The sequence below is a fragment of the Crocodylus siamensis genome, chromosome 9 (genome assembly GCF_052110815.1).
Source record: "Crocodylus siamensis isolate JL-2025a chromosome 9, ASM5211081v1, whole genome shotgun sequence".
NCBI lineage: Eukaryota > Metazoa > Chordata > Crocodylia > Crocodylidae > Crocodylus > Crocodylus siamensis.
Window position 1 is genome coordinate 39,780,894 of NC_143403.1, and position 21,293 is coordinate 39,802,186.

The following is a 21,293-nucleotide window of genomic DNA, read 5'->3' on the forward strand; positions in this document are numbered from 1 at the left end:
CTGTCTCACTTCCAAGTGCTGGGGGCTGCATCATTCCAGTTTGACTTGCATTTTGACATTTCGGTGGAACAGCATTTCATTTTGAATTTTGGTTCAATTCGAAACTGCTGTTCTGTTTTGTTTTGTTGAAACAGTTTTACTGTTTTGACGCTGTTTGGATGTTTTGCCCATAGGCTATAATGGGGAAGCTTGAAACAGCCTATAACTTTGTTATTTCTGGCCTGATTTGGATGAAACTTTCTGGACTGGTAGCCCCTTCTGAGGGCATGAAGCCTGCCAAGTTTCAAGGAGGTAGGTGCAGGGGTTTGTGGAAAAGTGCACCACAAACTGTGGACAAGCAAAACTTGTGACATGGGTGACACTGTGTGTGTTAAGGTGCAGCAGGGTGAAAACTGCAGGCATGGTAGCCCCTGCTGCATCCACAAAGCCTGCCAGCTGTCAAGGAGATCGGTGCAGGGGGAGTCTGGGTTCTGAGGCCCTGCACCTCTACCTGCTGACAGGCAACACTCATGACATGGGTGGGTGACACTGTGTGAATGTTAAGATGTGCCCTCACTCAACTGACACCAAAGCAGGATGCAGGGCAGTTCAAACAATGATGCTTTTATGTAGTTTTTCCATCCATTCTCCAGGCACTGGGATTGGAAGGGACCTCAGGGAAGGATCACAGTCATTGGCCAGTTACACAGTCAATACGATAGCACTCCTCGCCACACCCTTTTCTTCCCTCCTCCCCCTCCCTTACTTTAGTTTCTGTTTCCCTGCAGGCAAGCCCAACTTGAGTTTCGAAACTCAAAACGTTTCAAAAATTTTTAAACGTTTCAACTTGCCTCGTTTCGAGGCTGTTTTGAAGCTCTCTGTTTCGTTTAAACAGCCATGGTGAGCTCGAAACGAGTTGAAACAGTGTCAAAATGAAACTGCCAGCAAAATTTCTCACAGCCCTATTAGACAGCTCCGATAAATCAAATGGTATTCATTTCCTGCATTCACAGTGTACAGTCTGCATAGGCTGAACTCTGCCCCAAAAATTAAATAGCAACAATATTTTGATGGGACAACAGTGTGCTTTGTAGCCACAGTTGTTAGTAGGCAGTGATGTGCTGCATCCTCCCAGTAGGAGCACAGGCAGACATTATATTTCAGAAAGGTAGTGCCCCCTCAACTTCTCTTTAGGCAGAAGGTATCTATTGCACCACCCTTTGGGAGGGTGCAGCATTTGTTCGCTATCATGACTAGCCAGGGAAATTATCACTCTGTCTCCTCCCTGTTGAGTTGAGGGTGCTGAGCCACAGGAGCTACTGACCCTCTGCTCAGCAGAACTCAAAAATGGTACTTGCAGCAGGCCCCTGGGTAAAGAGAACGTGGAGAAGGAAAGAGCTCTTCATGCTTTTCCTTCTCTGAGCATCCAAACAAAGTTCAGGCACAGCCTGGAAAATGCTCTGCTCCAAAGTAACTCACAGGATCAGATATTTTCTACTGAAGTCACAATTACTGGTAATGGGAGAGAAGGAGGGGCTGGAGCTGTACCTTATTTTGCCACACACTTCCCTGTCTACCCTGGGCACAGTGAGGCATCATAGTTCTTCCACCCCTGGTGGCAAGTTTCAGTGACATTCTGCTCCATGACTGTCCTACTGGGAGTGACCAGGAGGAATTGAAGCCTGGAATGGTAAACCGCGTCCCCTCCACAGGTAACATGGGAGGGGCATACACTGCGTTAGGAGGCAGGCGTGCTGAGTGGAGAAGGGTGTGAAGAACCAGTGAATTAGATCCTGCCCTCCCAGGAGCCCCAGTACACACACCCCTTACCTCTCTCATCAATGCATATCCCATACATACGGAGGATGTTTGGAGATTCAAAGATCTTCATGGTTTCAATCTCCTTCTTGAAAATGTCCCTCACTGTCCTGCAAAAAGGCAGTAGGGCAATCAAATATCAAGATATGGAGACTCTAGGGGAGCCAGTGGTGCAGGGTCACAACTCTTCAATACAATCCAGTGGTTGGGCTGATATCAGTGACACATCCTCCAACCCCATCCATTCCCCGCAGGAAGTGATGTCATCTCCAAGTCTGAAGCCCAATGCTGCTGAAGGCCAATGCCTTCCAGAGGGGTGCCATCCTTTTGGCTGGTGTCAAAAGTGGACTAGAGATATTTTATCCAAAGAAACCAAGTGTGAGTGTAAGTAGGGAGCATATTAACCTACAAATGAAGCTGCTTGGATGCCTCAAAATCAAAGCGAAAACATAGAAACAATAGAAGGATAGGCAAGTCACTAAAGAAGCACACCAAGAAATAGCAAAGAGAAAGTCATGAAGAAAAAGGTAAAAAATAAGTTGCACCTGGAGAGGGAAGGTAAGAACAACAAAAAGCGGTGGGTCCACTGCTAAACAGCCATGGTGAGCTCTTAACATAAGATGCAAAGAAAGCAGAGCTGCTCAGCAGCTACTTTGCTTCAGTCTTTACACATGAACTCACAAAAGCTGCAATGAGACAGCTAGTGAACTCTGAGACAGGATCCCTGGAGGCTTCAGGGACCCTCAAATTCCCAGAGCATTTGCTCAGGTCTTCCCCACTTGCAGAGAGGAATCCTAGGGTATCTTGGGGCACCCCTTGATGTGGTGGTGGGAGGAATCAGGGGTTCTCTGTTTGCAGAGACCCACCCCAAATATCCAAGGGTGATCTTCATAAGTAGTGAAAGTTCATAGGTCCTGGTGTGAAGGCATGGGACCCCAGGAATTCCTAGTGTCCTGTGCCCCCACTGGGGACCCGCTTATCCAGACCTGCCCCTTGAACCTCCAGGGACCCATCTGGATAAGCAGGGAAAGTCAGACTTTCCCTGTTTACCCAGACGTGCCCCTGGAGGAGACCCTAGCGGTGGGTCTGGATGAGCAGGGAAAGCCCCACTTTACCTGAGGATCCAGACCCACCCCAAGAACTCTGATGACACATCTGATTAGGCAGGGAAAGCTGGTCAGGCCCTCTCCGGGCTTGATGGGCCTGACCCTACCTAGGAATTTCTGGTGTTGCAGGACCAGCCCCCTCAAGCCATGGGAGAACACAACACCCCTAGTCCCACACCATTAAGGGCAGAATAAGGGGCAATGTGTATTTTGCCCAATTAAGCAGATCAGTTGTGCTCCTGCATACCACACACAGCTGATCATCTTCATTTGGTGACATCTATTTCTAGACCCAGAGCCCTTGGAAGTTATATTTACCAAGTCATGGAAGATGGGCCAGGTACCAGAGGACTGGAAAAGGGCCAGCATAATGCCACTCCTTAAAAAGGCAAAAATTTTAATAGCCAGGAAGTTACTGGAGAAAATGATAAAGAAATGCATTTGTAAACATCTGAAGGAGGAAAGGCTGATTATGACAGCCAGCATGGATTTGCAAAGAATAAATTATGCCAGACAATTTGATCTTCTTCTTGGGTAAAATAACTAGTTAGGGGGGGATGGACTAGATATAGTGTATTTGGGAGTCAGAAAGGCTTCTGTCCAAGTCCCACACAACCTGCTCATAAACACACTAAAGAAACACGGCAAACAAAAACTACAATAAGGTGACTAGAGTAGCTTGCAAGCTACCACAAGGTGGCTTAATAGCCAGAAGCAAAAGGTAAGTCTAAATGGATCACTGTCAGAAAGGCAGGAGGTTTCAAGTGGAGTCCTATGAGTAGGGACCTACCAAAATCGTGGCAGAAGTGAGCTGTGTGGCAGCTCCTTTAATTTTGCAGTTTCCCCTGCACACCCCCCAGCCACTTGCCTCTGATCAGTGGGAAGGCAAAAACCACAGTTTTAAATCCAGTGTGGTTTTGCCTTCTGTCCGATTGGTTGAGGGGCCCTGGTGGCCCTGCTGCTGACTGGGGAGGAGGCAAAAACTGTGCCATATTTAAAATCACAGTTTTCATCTCCCTGCTGATCAGGAGCAAGCAACAGGTCCCCTCTGCCAATAAGCAGTTGCAGGGGCATGGTGGGGAAACTGCAAGGTTAAAGGAGCTGCTGCACAGTGCACTTCCACTGCAATTTTGGTAGATCCCTGTCCACAAGGGCCTGTCCTGGGTTCAGTGTTGTTTAACATATTTCTCAATTATTATTTGAGTATGGGAAAAGAGAGCTTTCTGAGTATATCTGCAGACAATATAATACTGGGAAGGACTGCAAACATAGTGGAAGACAGAAGTAGAATTCAGAAAGATCTTCTTGAATTAGAAAGCTGGGCTAGGGCTGACAAGATGAAGTTTAGGGAAGAATAAGCAAAAGCACAAATACAGAATGGGGGATACCTGGCTGTGTGGCAGCAGTGCTGAGATGGATCTTAAGGTTTTGATCAAGATTTCAATGTGAGTCTACAGTGTGATGCAGCTACTAAAAAGTGAATGCATGTCTGGGCTGCATCAATAGGAATAGTAAGTATAAGGCAGGGGAGGTGATAGTGCCATTCTGCTCATTACTGGTTATACTTGTTCTAGCGCATTGTGTGAAGTTCTGGGCTCCACATCTTAAGAATGATGTAGAAAATTTAGAGAGGGTCCAAAGCCAGGCAAGTAAAATGATAAAGAGTTTGGAAGGCAATCTGTATGAGAAGATGAGAGAAATAAGCATGTTTAGCTTGCAGTGAAGGCAATTATGGGGGATATGATAGTAGTCTTCAAATATTTGAGAAGCTGCTATGAAAAAGTGGGTCATCAACTTTTTTTCCCTCACTTCAGAGAGAAGAACGTGTGGCTATGACTTCAAATGGCAGCCAAGTTGGTTTAGAGTGGATATTAGGAAAAACTTCTTCACTGGTAGAACAGCGAAGCAGTGGAATAGACTGCCTAGGGATGTTGTGGAATCTCCTTCACTGGATGTTTTCAAGAAGAGATTGGATAAGCATTCATCAGAAGTAGCAATGCCTGGAGTGGTCTGTGAAGAGCACAAGTAGGATGCCTAGGATACCACCACACAGGTCTCACTCAGAGATCACAAGAAAAACTCTGTAGCCAAAAGCAGATGGAAATTGGAGAGGACCATGCTCAGCAACCAAAGAATGAAGCGGTGGTTACAAAAAATGCTTAAAGGAGCTGGGATAAGTTTACAAGGGTGGAGGGGTGTACGCTGATAGAAAGGCTCTGGCTCGCCAGTCAGGGTGTGAGATACATGGAGTTGTGCTTGTGGTCCCTAGGCTACAACACACAGAGGATGGCATTTGGTTATTCCATGCTTCTGTGCTTTGTTGGTCACCACACAGGGCTGAGAGGTTTGTCTGCAAGCTTTTTAAGAATTGGTTTAGACTAATATTTGCCTAGAATAGTTTGCATAGGGATGCTCCTGCCTTGAGCAGGGGGTTGGGTTGGGAAAGATGACCTCCTGAGGTCCCTTCCAGCCCACTTTTCTATAATTCTATATCCTCCCCCTCAATTTTTCCGTTGCTTCCTTTGTAGGTCTTCAAAAAGCAGGCCCCCAAAGAGATACTAGTTTCTTACTCTCTAGGAATATTACTTGTCAGTGAGATGGCTGCCATTATTCACTGGATGTGGAGACTTGTGTCTGTGCCTGCAAGGAACCCAACTTTTTAATTTCAATGCATTCACTCTTTACTTTCCACTGAAAATTCTGAAGAACCTCAGAAATCACTCCCCCTGCCTCCTCATGGTAAGAAACTATGCCCAGTCATTGAACAGTAAATGTCATCACTAGCAGAGGGAATACCAGCACATCTCATAGTGCCAGTGAATACTTGGAGGAAGCTGTTTGGGGAAGGAAAGGTTGAAATAAATAATGGCCTTAAATGCCATTGTTAACTTGGACCTCCTGCATCAGCATTGCTGCTTAATTTGCAATTAAATTCTTCACATCCCTTGCATCCCCTTCTGCACTTACAGAAAGCAGAGGCCCATTCACATTCTCCAGGTGCTAGAAGACAGCTGCAGAATCCTTCCTGACATGCCATTTCCCAGTAAGCCAAGGCTGTGTTTGTACTAAGTTAAATTGCTGTTTTAGCCTTCCATCTTCTCTGTATTTCTCGTATCTCTCTCTCTCCCTACTTTGCAAAGGACTATCAGTTACGTGTGGTACTTTTGAACATCAAAAGAGTCCAGATAAAGAGCATGTGTATTAGACTACCAGCTTTAGCTGCTTTGTCAAGGACTGCATTGTCTCTTTAATGATGGAGCCTCTCTCAGCAATACATTAAGTAACAACTGCAACTCCTAAGTAACAACTGCAACTCCTACACAGTTATTTCCCCGTTTATTTTGGGATCTTTGCTAAAAACTCACATGGCACAGGTGATTACTGGGTTTTGGAAGACTTTGATGGCAACAGGGCATTTATAGTACTCTCCTTTGTAAATCACATGGCTTCTGGTTTCCGTCAAGAGGGTCCACGGTGTCTTAATTAGATTCTCTATCATAATCTCAGCTATTTCTGGAACTGTGTTGTCTTTTTTCATGCTTGATTCTTCTACAACTAAAAAGAGAAACAAAGAAAAGGAATCTAGATGGTGCTTTTTGGTAAGAAACATATCAGCCAGGATCTTACAGACAAAGGATGGGCTTACATGACCATTTCTTCTATTTAGAGGGGTGAAGGATTTCAAGATTATTAATATCATTGTCTAGCCCAGGGGTGGGCAAAAAATGGCCCATGGGCTGGATCTGGCCCACCAAGCCATTCTATCTGGCCAGCGGAGCCCCTAAACAATTTAGAAAATATTTATCTGTTTTTGACTGCCTGTCAAAGATAACAGAAGCCAGGGCAGTAGGACCCAGGGGGAGTCATCAGCAGGACCGAGGCAGCCTAGCCCTCCCCCACCCCCTCCTGCCTTCTTGCTCCCCCATTGCTCCAGCACCATGTGGCTCCCAACTGCATTGCGGGACTTGGGAGCATGGGCTGCACTGGTACCCTAGGTGTGTGTGTGTTTGTGTGTAGGGAGGGACTCTGTGTGTGTGTGTGTGTATGTGTGTGTGTGTGTTTGTAGGGTGAGTCCCACACACCACCCCACCATACATATGCACCCATCCCCCCCACGCTGCCATACATGCAGACCCCCACACACAGCCCCCCACATATCCACACACATGCCCACATGCTCCCTCACCCCACACCCACACCCCCTACACCTATCCACCCCCACAGACACACCCACACCCTCCCCCACACCCTGCATACCCACACACCCACAGCCCCCCACAAACTTATACCCACCGCCCCACAATATACAAGAATAAGACTTTATTTCTAGCTATTATATACAATCACCTCTATGTACACAACACAAACACATGTAAACCAGGACAAAAATATTTTTAACAATCAAATTAATTAATGTTTCAGATCTTCACTTTTTAGACTATAATTTGGTATTTTTATGGTTCCAAGATGGCAAAACCCCTTGCTGAAAAGAGTACTTCCAGGGGCAAGGTGAGCGACTTCTAGTGGCAAAGGTCAGGGGTTAGGGGGTGGGATTTCCAGCCACAAGATGGCGACCAGGGGACAGGGCATCATGGGAGACAAAATATCCATGGGAGCCCAAAGAACTCCATGGGAGACAAAATATCAAATCACAAGTTCTCCCTCCCTCCCTCCCCACCACCATCTTCCTCCCTCCTCTTCCTTCTCTCTTTCTTCTTCTTCTTCCTCTGTCTCTGTCTGTCTATCTGTCCCTCTCTCCCACCTCTTTCATCCCACCCAACCCCCTGTCCAATGGTGGAGATCTTACAAGGCAGGATCCAAACCATCCCATATAAATATGGTTTATCCTATTCTTAGAACTACACAAACAACCCTGTTGTACAACTACAAGGCATATTGCCGTAAAATACCAAGAACACCCTAACCTGCCTCAAGTAAAGCAGGGGAAGGAGGACTAATGTGTCACTGCAAAAATGGTTGTTAAAATCAACTTGAGTAATTGTCAGCCTGCATGTATGTAGTATTGGAATTCTTTAAATTGGCCTGGGCAGATAGTAAGGCAACTAAGAGAAATTTTCACACAGTGGAAAGATTTAGACTTTAAGGATTCCTCCACTACCCACTTGTTTAGATTTTGGCTAATTTGTTTCCCACCAAGATAACCCCACTAGGGAAGGCTTCTCCTGTGGGGAAAGGAGAAACCCCAGGTGGATAGTGGTTGGGCAGATTTCAGGCTTGACACGGTAACAAGGTAAAGCCATGCAAAATGGGAACAGGGCGGAGTTTGAAGTAGCCTGTGCAGGTACTTGTAATCAGACTGGTAAGAGCAACCATTCATCTGAGAATCATTATGGTGAACTCACTAGCCCCAAAGGTGAATATGCATTGTCAGCACCTTCAGGAAAAAGGTTATGATGGTAATTTCCACAGGGAAAAAGTTATGATGGTAACTTACACATTTTCACCATTTGGGTAAGTTCTTCCACCTTGCCATCCACATTTTTCACGCTATTATGGACATCATCCACTGCATCTCTTGTCTGTTTGCTGCCTATGGAAAAGGGAGAAGCAGAAAGTCAAGCTCATTAGTTAAACAGGTTGGAGAGAAGCTCTGTGAGCACTGGGATTTCTTGTCGTCCTTACACAGCCCTTCCAAATATCTGAAACACTAGGGGAATGACTGGCTGTGTCCTGGAACTGGGGCTGTGCAGTGTGGGAGTCCAGAGAGTTAATGGTTTGGCCCTTGTATTCCCTTAATTTTTAAGACTGCAGTAAAAGCTTTGTTATTTGGCATGGGTGGGGTAAAGGGGGTGCCAGTAATCTAAAAATTCTGGTTATCTGAGAGTTATACTGAAGACAGTGCCATACTTGATGTGCATGTGCATGTCAGATAGACTCGGCAAAGATTCCAGTTGCTAAAGTGAGGATTTGTATTGGGAGATATTGGAAATTCTGGTTAATACAGTATTCTGGTTATTAAAATGCTGGTTAACACAGCTTTTACTGTATTTAAAGTAGAGTTCTCCACTGAAAAGTGACACCCAAGTAGCCTGACAGACTGTGTTTCCTATCTGTCTTCCCTGCACTAGCTCATGATCTGAAAGTCTAAGCTGGTATCTTTCCTTCTTGCACATCAGCATCAACACTTAAAGGCCTGCAGGTCAAGAGTAGGTTCTCAACACCATCTGTCCCACTCCAGTTGACTCAATGAAATTGACTGGAACATAGTAAGCAATGCAGTTGATCCATTTGTTTTAGGATTTTCTAAAGTACGTAACTCCTTAAAGGTGCCTAATCAGAATCATTGATGCCTAAGAAGGGATAGACTTCAGTTCCTTCTTCCATAGCTCATCAAGGATAATGGAATAAAAAGAAAAACGATCTTATTCCTGTCAGCACTTCCATCAGCTCTGAGGTATGCGTGTGTGTGCATGTGTGTAGGAAGGTGTTTCAGAAAGTAACAGCAATTTTTAAATAAAACAATTGTGTGTACAGTGAGAGAGAAATGACACAGAAGCAGAGAACACTGATGGCAGCACTGTTAAATGCACCTGTCATTTATGACTGGGGATCCTGGCTTTCTCTCATAAAAAAATCCCCATTTTTCAGATTAAAAGAGTAACCCAAAATCCACATTTTACCATGATTAAAATGAAACACCACTATACATATATCTATATTACTGGTGTTTCATTTTAATAATGAAAAATGTGGATTTTGGATTACTTTTTTTAATCAGAAAATTGGGGATATTTTTATATCAGAGAAAACCAAGGATCTCTGTTTATGACTGTGTAGAGAAATGATGTGGTCCAGTACATGACCATTGCACATGCAATGGTTTTATTTTGAAACTGTCATTAGTTTCTGAAATACCCGTGTGTGTACTGTACCTGAATACAAGATGACCCCTAATGTAAGACACCCCCCAAATATTAGATTCTACACAAGGAAATTGATAAATTTATTATCATTTTCTATGTATTGAATCTAATTATTGGAGGATCATCTTAAATCCTCCCCTCTTCCTCCCCCAGTACTGCAGGTGGTGGGGGGAGAGGTGATGAGGGGAGCAGTAATTGGACAGGTGGTGGTGGGGCAGACAGTGGGGCAGTAGAGGGCACATGGTAGGGCAAGTGGTGGGGGTGGTAATGGGGAAGGTAGTGAGGGACAGACAGTAGGGAGCAAGCAGTATGGAGGTGGTGGGGCAGGCAGTGAGAAGGGCACCTTGCCCCCTGCCACCTCCCCCCCTCCCCCCCACCCCATTTATCCCACCATCGTGCCTGATCTCTGCAGCCTCAGGCTGCCCTGATTCATCCTTCCCATTCCCGCATACCACTTCTGCCCCTGCAGCCTCAGGTCCCCTCCCTCCCAACAAAGTCTCTCTCCCCTGCCTGCCCCCCACCCACCCCTTACCTTAGTTCTACAATGGCAGGCTCTGTCAGCAGGGCTCCAGCCAGGCCTGGATCTTACCCCAGGCTGCAGCAAGGACAGAGCCTGTTGATGCGGAGCAAAGATAAGGAGGTATATGGCAGAGTGGGGACAGAGGGAGAAGCAGCACCCTCTGTCGTATATATAGGACTAAGAAGTCGTTTATATAGGACTAAGCCTGTAGAATAGAAAGGGGATGTTGTATATCACTGCTTTCTAGAGCACAGTTGGTTTGGACGTGTTAGTCATTGTCAGCACCTTTGCTGTGTCAGTTCTCTGAACACTTCCAGGCCCTAATGTTTGAAAGGCCAAATCTGAGTCTGCAACCAGGAGATGTGAAGCTGGACTCAGTGGCTCAGGCCATCCTAGCTAGTCTCTTAGGCAGGGGTGGGCAAAATACTGCCTGCAGCTGGCCCGCCAAGTAACTTTATCCAGCCTGTGGCAGGTTCCTCAACCTTGCCTGGCCCAGACACAGGGGGCAGCCCAGGTTGTGGCACTTGCAGCCTGTCCTGCCACCCACAGGCATGCAGCAGGACTGGGCTGGTTCAGGGGCCAGACTACACTTCCCAGCAGCCCTGGGAGCAGCAGTTCCTTCTGGCTGCTGCCAGACTTAGCCCCACTACCTGGGCAACTCAGCCTGTCCACCCTATACCCACTGCCCGAGGACTATGGACAGAGTGGGCAGGTGGGGTCTCTGTGGAGACTGGCCAGGGACCCACATAGGCAGGGTGCGTTCAGCCAGGGGGATGAGATGGGATCACAGGCTGGGGAGTGGCATCCAAGAGTGGACCAGTGGAACTGTGGCAAGGGCCAGTATTGCAGGGTTTTGACAGTGCAGAGCCAGGGCCCAGGGCAGGCCATGATCTGCTGCCCACACATCCCTGCAACGGGTGCTGGTTCTGTGGGCAGGGGCATGCTGGGAGCGTATTGCGGCTCTGCTCTGGGCTCCAGTCTTGTACTGTCGCCACGTGCAATCCTGGCCCCAGCCCCCACCTGCCTGCCCTGCTTCCAGACATCACTCCCCACCTGCCCACAGCCCCATCCCATCCACCCGACTGAGTGCACCCTGCCCATGTGGATCTCACACTGGTCTCCATGGAGACCCCTGGATTGTCAGGTGGTGACAGTGTGGGGTCAGGCCCCAGGGCAGAGCCATGTAGAGAGTTTTGGTGACCTGTTTCAGCCCAGAGCGCAGGGAAGGAGGGTTGTGCTGACCCAGTGGGGTATAGGGGGTGCTGACTGGTCCATGTCAGCTTATTAAAACTCCACTAAGTGGCTCTCTAGCCCATATGGTTGCCCACTTCCTCTCTTGGTGTCAGGGAGAATACAGTTTTTAAACTGTGTGCTTACTTGCAAGCAGGTCTTCCAAGAAGGCCTTATCAGCCTTGATGTCCTTGTCATCCTCCTTGTTGCAGGTATCTTGCTGGAAGACCTTTAGGAAGGCCTGTTGCTGCTCAGCCTGCAGTAGGAGTGAGAGCCCTTGAGCAGCATCTCCAAGACACACATTCACCTGCATGAACTCTTCTTTAATATCACTGGCTTGAAAGAACTTCTGTAGCCATGTCTTCTGGCTGTACTTTGTCACCAGCTCTTGGGCCTTCTCCAAAGTCTTCAACAGTCCCTTCAGGGTCTTCTCTACTGGAGGGGAGATTTGTTGTGGATTCTGCACTTCGAGGGTCTTTATAGGTCTCATTAGGGTTTGAATGCGGTCCCTGAGGCGTTTGCACTGGGACTGACAGTACTTCACATGTTCACATTGGGTGTAGATGACCTGGGCTATGTTCAGGACCTTCTCTGCTATTTCCATATCTGAAATTAAGGGAATTTTTCCATCAGAAATATGGCACACACTGTGCTGGGAGTGAAAGCTGGCTTTTATTTTTCCTTTAACTCATTTATCTTAGTATGATAGGATTACCATAATTATCCTATCCTATCCTATCCTATTCTTGCCATGTGGGACAACCTCTCTGAATCTCTGCCTCACTGACTTAAGTGATGGATGAGCCTCTAAAAAAGGATGCAATTCATCCCTGTGAAGAAAGCTAAAACAAACTCCAGTTTTCTGCTTAAGTCTGACTTAAGCTCTCAGGATACCAGAAACTTGTATTGGCTTTGTGCACAGGGATGAGTTGCAACCCAGATTTGGAATTGGTGTTCATTTTGGATAATAATTTAGCTCCTTCTGGTAACTGAACCACCCAAACCGATTGAGTCCACTGTACGTGGCTGGAAGTTCCACTACAGCTGGCTCTCCCATGAGGTTTCCAGAGGTTCTGCTAACAACCAGGACAGCAACCATGCCTCAAATTCTATTTTACCTTTATTTCAGGGAGCTAGGCTGTAACCATGTTGGTCTAAACACAGAGGCAACTTTTTTGCAACTATTTGGTTGGTTTAATAAAAGATATTGCCTCTACCCAAAGAGTTCATTTTACCTTTATGCATCTAAGTGCTACCACACTTAGCACACTTACTACAGTTATTATTACAGTAACTATTCCCCATCTAAATTTAGACACCCGTGACACTTGCTGATATTTATGTGAATTTTAGATCTTATTGCTACCTGCATAACTAGACTTGTTCTTCTGAGTGTGCTTAGAAGGGATCCATTACAGGCACTTATTCACTGTTGTAATCCTATTCAATCTGGAAAAGCACACACTTCTGTGTAAGTCTTTAAAACTATTGGGGGGCGGGATCCTGAACACACCTCACCCTTTTTTGCTGTTCTGTGTGTGTCACTACATTCCTCCTAACAGATACTATGATCCCATAAGCAGTTCAGTCTGAATCACGATGATCACCATGTGAAAAAAGCAGACTGTGAGAGCCAGGTTAAAGGATTTTGAGATGCAGAGGCTGATGCTAATAAGGTGACTCTAGGAAGGAACAATGGTCACAGGTCACCACTCAGTTTCCCTGCTATTTACTCAATTGGTTGCTCGGGGATGCAGGGGGGCAGTCAGGAAGGCCAAGGTGGAGATGGGACTGGGACTAGCTTCCCAGATCAAGGACAACAAGAAGTCCTTTTTTAAATACATAGGGGCCAAAAAGAAGGTACCGGGTAACGTGGGGCCCTGCAAGACATGCTAGGAAATTTGGTCATCACACCAAATGACAAAGCTACCTATTTAACGACTTCTTTGCCTTCGTTTTCCTGAGCAGGGACTGGATCAGCCCCCCCACCAGGTCCCCCTTAGATCCCAGGGAAGGTGCACCTAGGCCAAGGGTCAGTGAGGATCTTCCAGAGGGACTGGATGTATTCAAATCAGCTGGTCCAGACGATCTCCACCCCAGGGTGCTGAGGGAATTGGCTAAGGACCTCTGGCACAGCTTTACAAGCACTCGTGGTGCTCTGGTGTGGTGCCAGAGGACTGGAAGAGGGCCAGTGTGGTTCCCATCTTCAAAAAAGGGAGAAAGGAGGACCCAGGGAACTATAGGCCAGTTAGTCTTACCTTGATCCTGGGTAAGCTTTTTGAGAGAATTATTCTGGCACATATCCATGAGGGGCCAGCGGGGGAGACTATGCTTAGGGGCAACCAACACGGGTTCATTAGAGGCAGGTCCTGTCAGACCAACCTGGTGTCCTTCTATGACCAGGTCACCAAATCCTTAGATGTGGGGGTAGCAGTGGACATAGTTTTCCTAGACCTTAGGAAGGCCTTCGACACTGTCTCTCACCCCGTTCTCATTAAGAAACTGGGGGACTGTGGTGTCAACACCTACACAATCAAATGGGTCACCAACTGGCTGGAGGGCTGCACCCAGAGGGTGGTAGTGGATGGGTCATTTTCGACCTGGAGGGATGTGGGCAGTGGGGTCCCCCAGGTCTCGGTCCTCGGGCCCACGCTGTTCAACATCTTCATTGGGGGTAAAAAGCATCCTGTTCAGAATTGCAGATGACACTAAGATGTGGGGGGATGTGGGCATGCTAGAAGGGAAGAATAGGCTGCAATCGGACCTAGACAGGTTACAGGGGTGGCAGACAAGAATAGGATGGGACTCAACACTGACAAGTGCAAGGTGATGCACCTGGGGAGGAAGAACCAGCACTATACCTACAGGATGGGGAACTCCCTTCTCGTCAGTGCAGAAGCAGAAAAGGATCTTGGAGTCATCATTGATACCAGGATGAACATGGGCCGGCAGTGTGGGATGCGGTCAGGAAAGCCAACCACATCTTGTCGTGCATCCACAGATGCATCTCAAGCAGATCCAAAGGAGGTGATCCTCCCCCTCTATGTGGCACTGGTCAGGCCACAGCTGGAGTACTGCATCCAGTTCTGGGTGCCACACTTCAAGAGGGATGTGGACAACACGGAGAGGGTCCAGAGGCGGGCCACTCATATGATCAGGGGCAGCAGGGCAGGCCTTATGAGGAGAGGCTATGAGACCTGAACCTGTTCAGCCTCCACAAGAGAAGGCTGAGGGGGGATCTAGTGGCCGTTTACAAACTAGTCAGGGGGGACCAGCAGGAACTGGGGGAGTCCCTGTTCCCCCGAGCACCGCCAGGAGTGACTAGAAATAATGGTCACAAGCTGGCAGAGGGTAGATTCAGACTAGACATCAGGAGGTGCTACTTCACAGTCAGGGTGGCTAGGATCTGGAACCAACTTCCAAGAGAAGTGGTGCTGGCTCCTAATCTGGGGGTCTTTAAGAGGAGGCTGGATGAACATCTTGCTGGGGTTGTTTGACCCCAGTACTCTTTCCTGCCATGGCAGGGGGTCGGATTCGATGATCTGCTCAGGTCCCTTCCGACCCTACAAACCATGAAACTATGACATTCTAAGGAGCTTGGAAATAATCGGAAGAAAGAAGTTTCCCTGGCTGTCCCATCTAGTCCCAGCAGCCTGCCCAGCAACTTCATACTTTGTGTTCTGTCCAAGACAGATATTAAACAGACATGTTCTGAAACTGTAACCACTTTAATTTCCCTTCAAAGAGGATCCAGCCACTTTTCAGAGGAAGGCTCCTCCTCCTCTTAAGTGAAGAAATAAAATAGTCAAACTTACCTGATGTCTTGTGTTGCTATTCGCCTCCTACTCACCCCCTCTTGTACAGGATGATCTGAAAGTACAGCTGACTTTTCTGGAAACTCTGTCTGCTGTTCTTTCTAGCATAAGCCCCACCTCCCTGACACTGTGACGATTACAATTATGTAATTTTGCTAATACGTTTACTTCCTTTTCTTTTAACTGTTTCACTTTTGAGTCAAAAGAATTAAGGTAGATCATGTTACTTTCTTTCTTTAAATAATCAATACCGTAGAAGGAAAGTGAAAGTATTCAAATGCCTAGCTAGTGGTCAAGATGACATTACTCTATAAGAGAGTCCCGCCTCCCACCCCTGCTTTTTTATAAGATGCAACACATTCTGCTTTTGCTTAGAATCTTACTAAACTTTAAATCTTAGAAGATAAGATTCTCCAGACCAGCAGAAGACCCCTCAGCTCAAGTGTCAAATAAGAAAAGTTGGGCAAAGAATGATTTCAAATTGCTTTTGTGCCCCCAGTTTTGTGGTTACTAGCTACTGCAACCATCACCACTATATGCTGGAGCAGCTCTACTTCTGCTATAACCACATCAGCTGCTAACTTTCTGTTGGGACTGTTCCAGCAGCAGGGATGTTCCCAACACTCTCCTTTCCCCCTGCCTAGCCGTGGCTCCTGTGTTGGGAGGGAGCACAGGAGAAGGGGAGTTTCTGAAGATCCATCTATAGCCTGAAAATTCATATTAATGAATGGTCAGATCCATTTAGGCCTGCTTGTCCCATCACAGCGAGCTCAGTCCAGCAATGAGGGGTAAAAGGCATAACCTAAACTTAATGTTAGTTGGCTCATATGGACTTTTAGGTGTAGCGCAAAAATCTTGATCATGACGTTGATCCCCTTACTCATGGTGGGTAGCACCTCATTACACAAGTAATGCTTTGGACTTCAGTAGCACTATTTGTGGGAGCTTCACGCAGACTTGCACACCCTGAATACCGAGCTCTGGGGTGGGAGTGGTGTGGTTGCTGGTAAAACAGGTGCAAAACAGGTGCATTTAAATAAGCTGTCCCAGCCCCACCATTCCCCTCCCCCCCCAGGACATCAATATTCACAATTTGTTGCTAGCAGACCTGGCACTTCTCTAAAGCTGTGCTGAGTGTTGCCCATGGAAAGAGTGCTTGAACCACCTTTTAAAAAGTGAAAGCATGGAACCAGCCAGGTCTCGGTGGTAAGCTGGATTTTCAAAAGCACCTAAATGTACCATCACTGAGAGAAGGCAGATCTGGGATTTTAAAAAGGGAGTGTGGCCAGGTGAGACTGGTACTGCAGCTTTACCTTGGGCTGGGGGGGGAAATAGGATGGTGAGATGCACCTGCTCTCCTCCAGCCCTCAGAGGACACCTGGGAGGGTATGGGAAGGGGGCAGATGCAGGAAGGGGAGGCTCATCTGCTGTGCTGCTGTCCCCAGCCAAGCTTGGCACCCTACTCAGCTGCTGCCCACAGTTGCCAGCTGCAGTGGGGCAGGAGCAGCCCTAGAGCTCCCTCTGTGACTAGGTCAGCCAGGGACAGCGGCAACAATGAGTGGCAAGTTCCCCCTTTGTGCACCTGCCTGGGGGCTCCAGCTGCAGGGAGCAGCTTCATGGGGTACCAGGCTTGGCCAGGAATGGCAGTGGCATACAGGTCCCTGCTCAACCCTGCCAGTGCAGAGGCTATAGCTACAGCAAGCAGCTGTGTGGGATGCCAGGCTCAGCTGTGAAAGGTGGTGGCAGCAGGTTTCCCCACTGACCAGAGGGCTCTGGCTGTGGGAAGCAGCTACACAAGATGCTGGGGTCAGCGAGAGACAGCAGAAGCAGCAGCAGAAGGTGGGTAGCTGTGCACTCCCCTGTGGATCTGTCCTTGGGGATACACATTTTGAAAGTGACATTATGGCTTGCAGACTAAAGCAGGGGCCTGGATTCTATTTCAGGCTTTCTGACCTTGGGTCACTTCCTCTCTCTATTTTCTCATGTTTTGCCAGTCTCAGGCTTCCGGATCACCAGCTCTCTTAGCATCTGTGTATAGCTCAATTTCACTTAATGCTTTCTATAGGAGTTACTCTAATACTTCCAGTAAAAGGAATACTGGACCCAAGTTAGAGGTTCCCAAGCTTTTTAGACTGACAAAATATTTAATAGATTTCACAGATATTGTCTGTCCTCAACATTTCTTATGGACAACAAGGCAGCTTTAGCATCAAACTTGCCACGAGTTGGCTCTTCTTTGCCCTGCCCTATGGTTACATTTTATTCTGAGACAAAAATAGGGTTTCAAGCCACTTTAGAGGAAAATTACACATTTCCTCAGCAGACAGGGAAGATACAGCTGGGTGAAAGAAATGGTAACATTTTCTAAGCAGTGGCTATACTGGAGATGATTTATCAAGAAAAGAAGAGACCTGTAGGAAGATCAACTCCTGATCCCCTGGTTTCTCCTCAGCAGCCCTGAGAGCCAGTCATTCCTACGCTGTCACTGTGTAGACGCTCTGCAACCCACAGAGTGATGCCATTGCTCCATATAGTTTTATTCAGCAAACCTCAAGTCTTGCCATGCTTTGGCGCAAGACAAGACACCGACATTCTAAGAAAGGTCATAGGCGCTGCTGAGTAATCAGAACATGGCCACAGTATGTTGTGAGGGTTCAACCTTCTCTTTCAGAGACGAAGTAGTAGTAAGTAAGTCTCGGGTGGTTGTATAACAACCCTTCCACCCAAGTTTCAGGTGGAAATGGAACAGCAACTGTTGAAGGGGGAACTTGAGACCTGTAAAAACTGATCATCTGCTTTGGTGGGTGAGGAGGAGGTGCTTTCCTGGCAGCAGCATAGGAACAGGAAGTGATAATACAGTAGCAGTAAAGATTGAGGCATCCATCTTTGTTGCTGACAAGTTGTGGTTTAGGAGAAAAACTACAAATACATCCACAGAAATGGAGAAGTTTGCAGAAGTTATCTGGATGCCAGATGAGCTAGGAGAAGAAGCAGGGTTTGGGAGGGGAGGGAAAGAGGTTGGGAATTCCTAGATCTGGATTCCTGGGTCTGGATGTCAGCCACAACCAGATATTTCAGAAGTACTGTGTAGAACGTCAGTCTGGGGAAAGGAAACCCACAGGCCTTTGGTTCCTGGAAAAAACCAATCCTGGAAGTGTCAGTTAAGGGATACACTTACAACAGCTGTAGCAGGTAAATCCCAGCTGACCTGCACAACATAGACCTACTAGGCAAAACTAGGGGCAGATCTGAAGGGGGAAGAGATGATAGGGGTACACCCGCCTTTCACCTCAGAGAGCTCTGGTCACAGATGACACATACATGCTCAGCAAGCCTGCTGCTGCCACCTCACTCCTTCACGGACTCCTGGATCTGCCACGGAGCAAAACTGGTTTGTTAACACACATTACAGGCACAGAGAAAAGAATCAGACTGAAACAATGCAGTTACAGTTTCACCTCTATGGCTCTTGTGGAGCTCTTAGTGCTTATAGCACAAAGTTGTAAAAATTACTCTGGAAGTTTGGGGCTGAATTTTATTAAAGAGTACATAGTGAAAATGCATTGCTGTTCTGTTTACTGTAGAGAATGGCTGTCTATACAGACCCCAGAAGAGGCATTATTACAAGAACATGGAGGTCATATGCTGAAAAGACTGGTTTCCTGTGTGGTCATAATTCTGCTTCCTTTTGCATACACATTGTTTCTCCTCTTTCTTCAATGAGTGGCTCCAGGCCTTATCTGCTGCACACAATTCAAGTCCTGCTATGAAGAAAGAATTATACATTTCCTCTGGGTTTTTTTGTGTGCTTGGATACTGTAGCAATGAGCAACTTCCGAACTGTTACTGTATTTTCACAATATTACTGTAAGATGAAGAAATGAAATATTTCCCCATTTCATCAAAAGCATTCACTAATTTTGGTGCCCAATGTGAGATGCTTATGACTCGAGTCAGCGCATACAGCATTTCCATTCCCTTTCTGTGTTCAAAGCTGAACTTCCATAGGTTTCAGTTGTAGCTAGGAGTGCTCACCATTTCTGCAAATGAGAACCATGCTCTCAAGTCAGATGTACAGGAAGTGAGGAGCGTACAATGGCATGCCCGACACATTGGAAATGTCACAGAGATCACAACATTCTCTAGATCACCAGTCAAGTGCTGGAACGCCAACTCCATCCTTTCTATTCCTGTATCCCCCCCTTGAACACTATGTACCTTCCAGTTTCTTCAACAAATGAGGCAAAGAACCTACATATGACTTCTTTCTTCGTTGCGGAGCCCTGGTTCATCCTGAAAAGCTGATCATTCCTGTGCACTGTCCGTGATGGGTACAGTAGAGAAAAATCAAGATATGACCAGTGTATGGACCGTGACCACTCGCAGCAGGGCGCAGTTTTAGGTTGTACGCAGGACCAGGAGCCTCCCCTACAGCTCTTGCCCCTACCTCCAGTTGACACCTGCAGCCAGGTGATGTTGTTGCCTGGCCTCCCAGCACCAAAATGCCCTGTTTATATGGGCAGCCCTGGATCCAAAATGGCTGCCCTCATCAGGCACCTGCTGGCTGCTGTCTTCAGGCCCTTAAAGTGGCAGGCACCACAGTGCTCTGCTGCAGTAGGGGGTAAATTAAATCTGCACAGGTAGGCTTAATTCTAGCTTTTACTAACTTTGAGTGCTTGACTTTACAAGCTTAATGATCATTTAGTACAGGGGGAGGGAGGTGCTGTATGCATGTGTCCTTTCCTAGGCCTTTACAGAAATAAACTAAACACTAGGAATTCCAGGAGGTGTAGGTATGAAGTGTCATTTGTAGCTGTCATGGTCCAGGAAATGTAAGAGAAATAAGAGGGTTTTTGTTTTGTTTGGTGATATCATTTATTGGATCAACTATTCAACATCTCTCCCAACTATACAGTTAAATGTATCCCAAAAAGATCTCCGATACATAGGGTAATGTGGCAGCAAGATGCCACTACAGGCTCCCGAAGGGGAGAGGGGAAACCCTACAGACCCCAAACCCCGGGAACAGACTGCCGGCAGGGGTGATTTACCCTCCGCTGGAGAGCCGGAGCAGGAGCCAAGACCGCAGCCATGGCTGCACAAGTCAGCATTATGCCGGCTGTTTAATCAGCTGTTTCCCACGCGGGGAACAGCTGGACCAACTGCAGTGGCTGTACCAGCTGCCGTGGGAAAGTTGAAAAGCCCCACTCGAACCAGGGCGGAGCCGGAGGCAATGCAGGCCAAACCTCTGAGCCTCCTGCAGGAGGCAGAGCAGGGGAAGCCCTCCAGCTCCCTGCCAAAGACAACCGGTGGGAAGCATTGAAGCTACCTGTAGGGAGCAGGGCAGAGGAGGCCCCTGGAAGAGACTGGAGCTAAGAAGGCAGCTCCACCTCAGGGGAGTACTTCTTCTGAAGAAGGAAGAGTGAGAGAGAGGAAAAAAAAAAAGGAAAAGGGAAATTAAGGAGCCTACGGAAGGTGGGCCATGCTTCGAGGTCAGAGGGAAAAGATTTATCCACGTCCACGTCAGCGTGGGACCTCACCTGAGGCAAACTGCAGGCAATCCCACAGGGCCAAAATCCCCTCTTTACAAATATCCATCTGGTTGGCGAGTTGACAGGGTGTAGGGGAGGCGGAGCCCTGTGGAACATCATGCCAAACAAAAATTGTGAGTACTGCCATTTGTTGGGAGCCCTCCCAGGAAGATCTCCACTGAACCCCTCTTTTAATGATTTAACATCAAAGTCATGGCAGGTGAGTTGAGGGGTAGGGCTACGTACCCGACAGGCTGTGCAACACATCAGGCCCCAACCGTCACAGGTAATATCATATTTCAATCCCCCTGAGGTCAGCAGCAAGGTGGGGATCTGCACCCCTCTCTCACAGATCACCATCACTTGTGCTACAGAATAACTGATGGCAATAGTAAATTGTCATCCTAGAC

General features: G+C 47.3%; 1 protein-coding gene across 2 annotated transcripts in view; it reads right to left on the reverse strand.

Annotated features, from left to right (window-relative positions):
* The window catches only part of MLKL (mixed lineage kinase domain like pseudokinase), a 31,738-nt gene extending 16,276 nt beyond the window's left edge, over window positions 1-15,462 (reverse strand). For both annotated transcript variants that reach the window (XM_090062532.1, XM_090062531.1), the window contains exons 1-5: window positions 15,353-15,462; window positions 11,685-12,143; window positions 8,359-8,454; window positions 6,269-6,458; window positions 1,810-1,907 (exon numbers count right to left, since the gene is read on the reverse strand). In XM_090062532.1, coding sequence (XP_089918658.1) covers window positions 1,810-1,907; window positions 6,269-6,458; window positions 8,359-8,454; window positions 11,685-12,141 — 841 coding nt within the window. In that variant the 5' untranslated portion in view covers window positions 12,142-12,143; window positions 15,353-15,462. The remainder of the gene's footprint in view (window positions 1-1,809; window positions 1,908-6,268; window positions 6,459-8,358; window positions 8,455-11,684; window positions 12,144-15,352) is intronic.
* Between the last annotated feature and the right edge of the window lie 5,831 nt (window positions 15,463-21,293).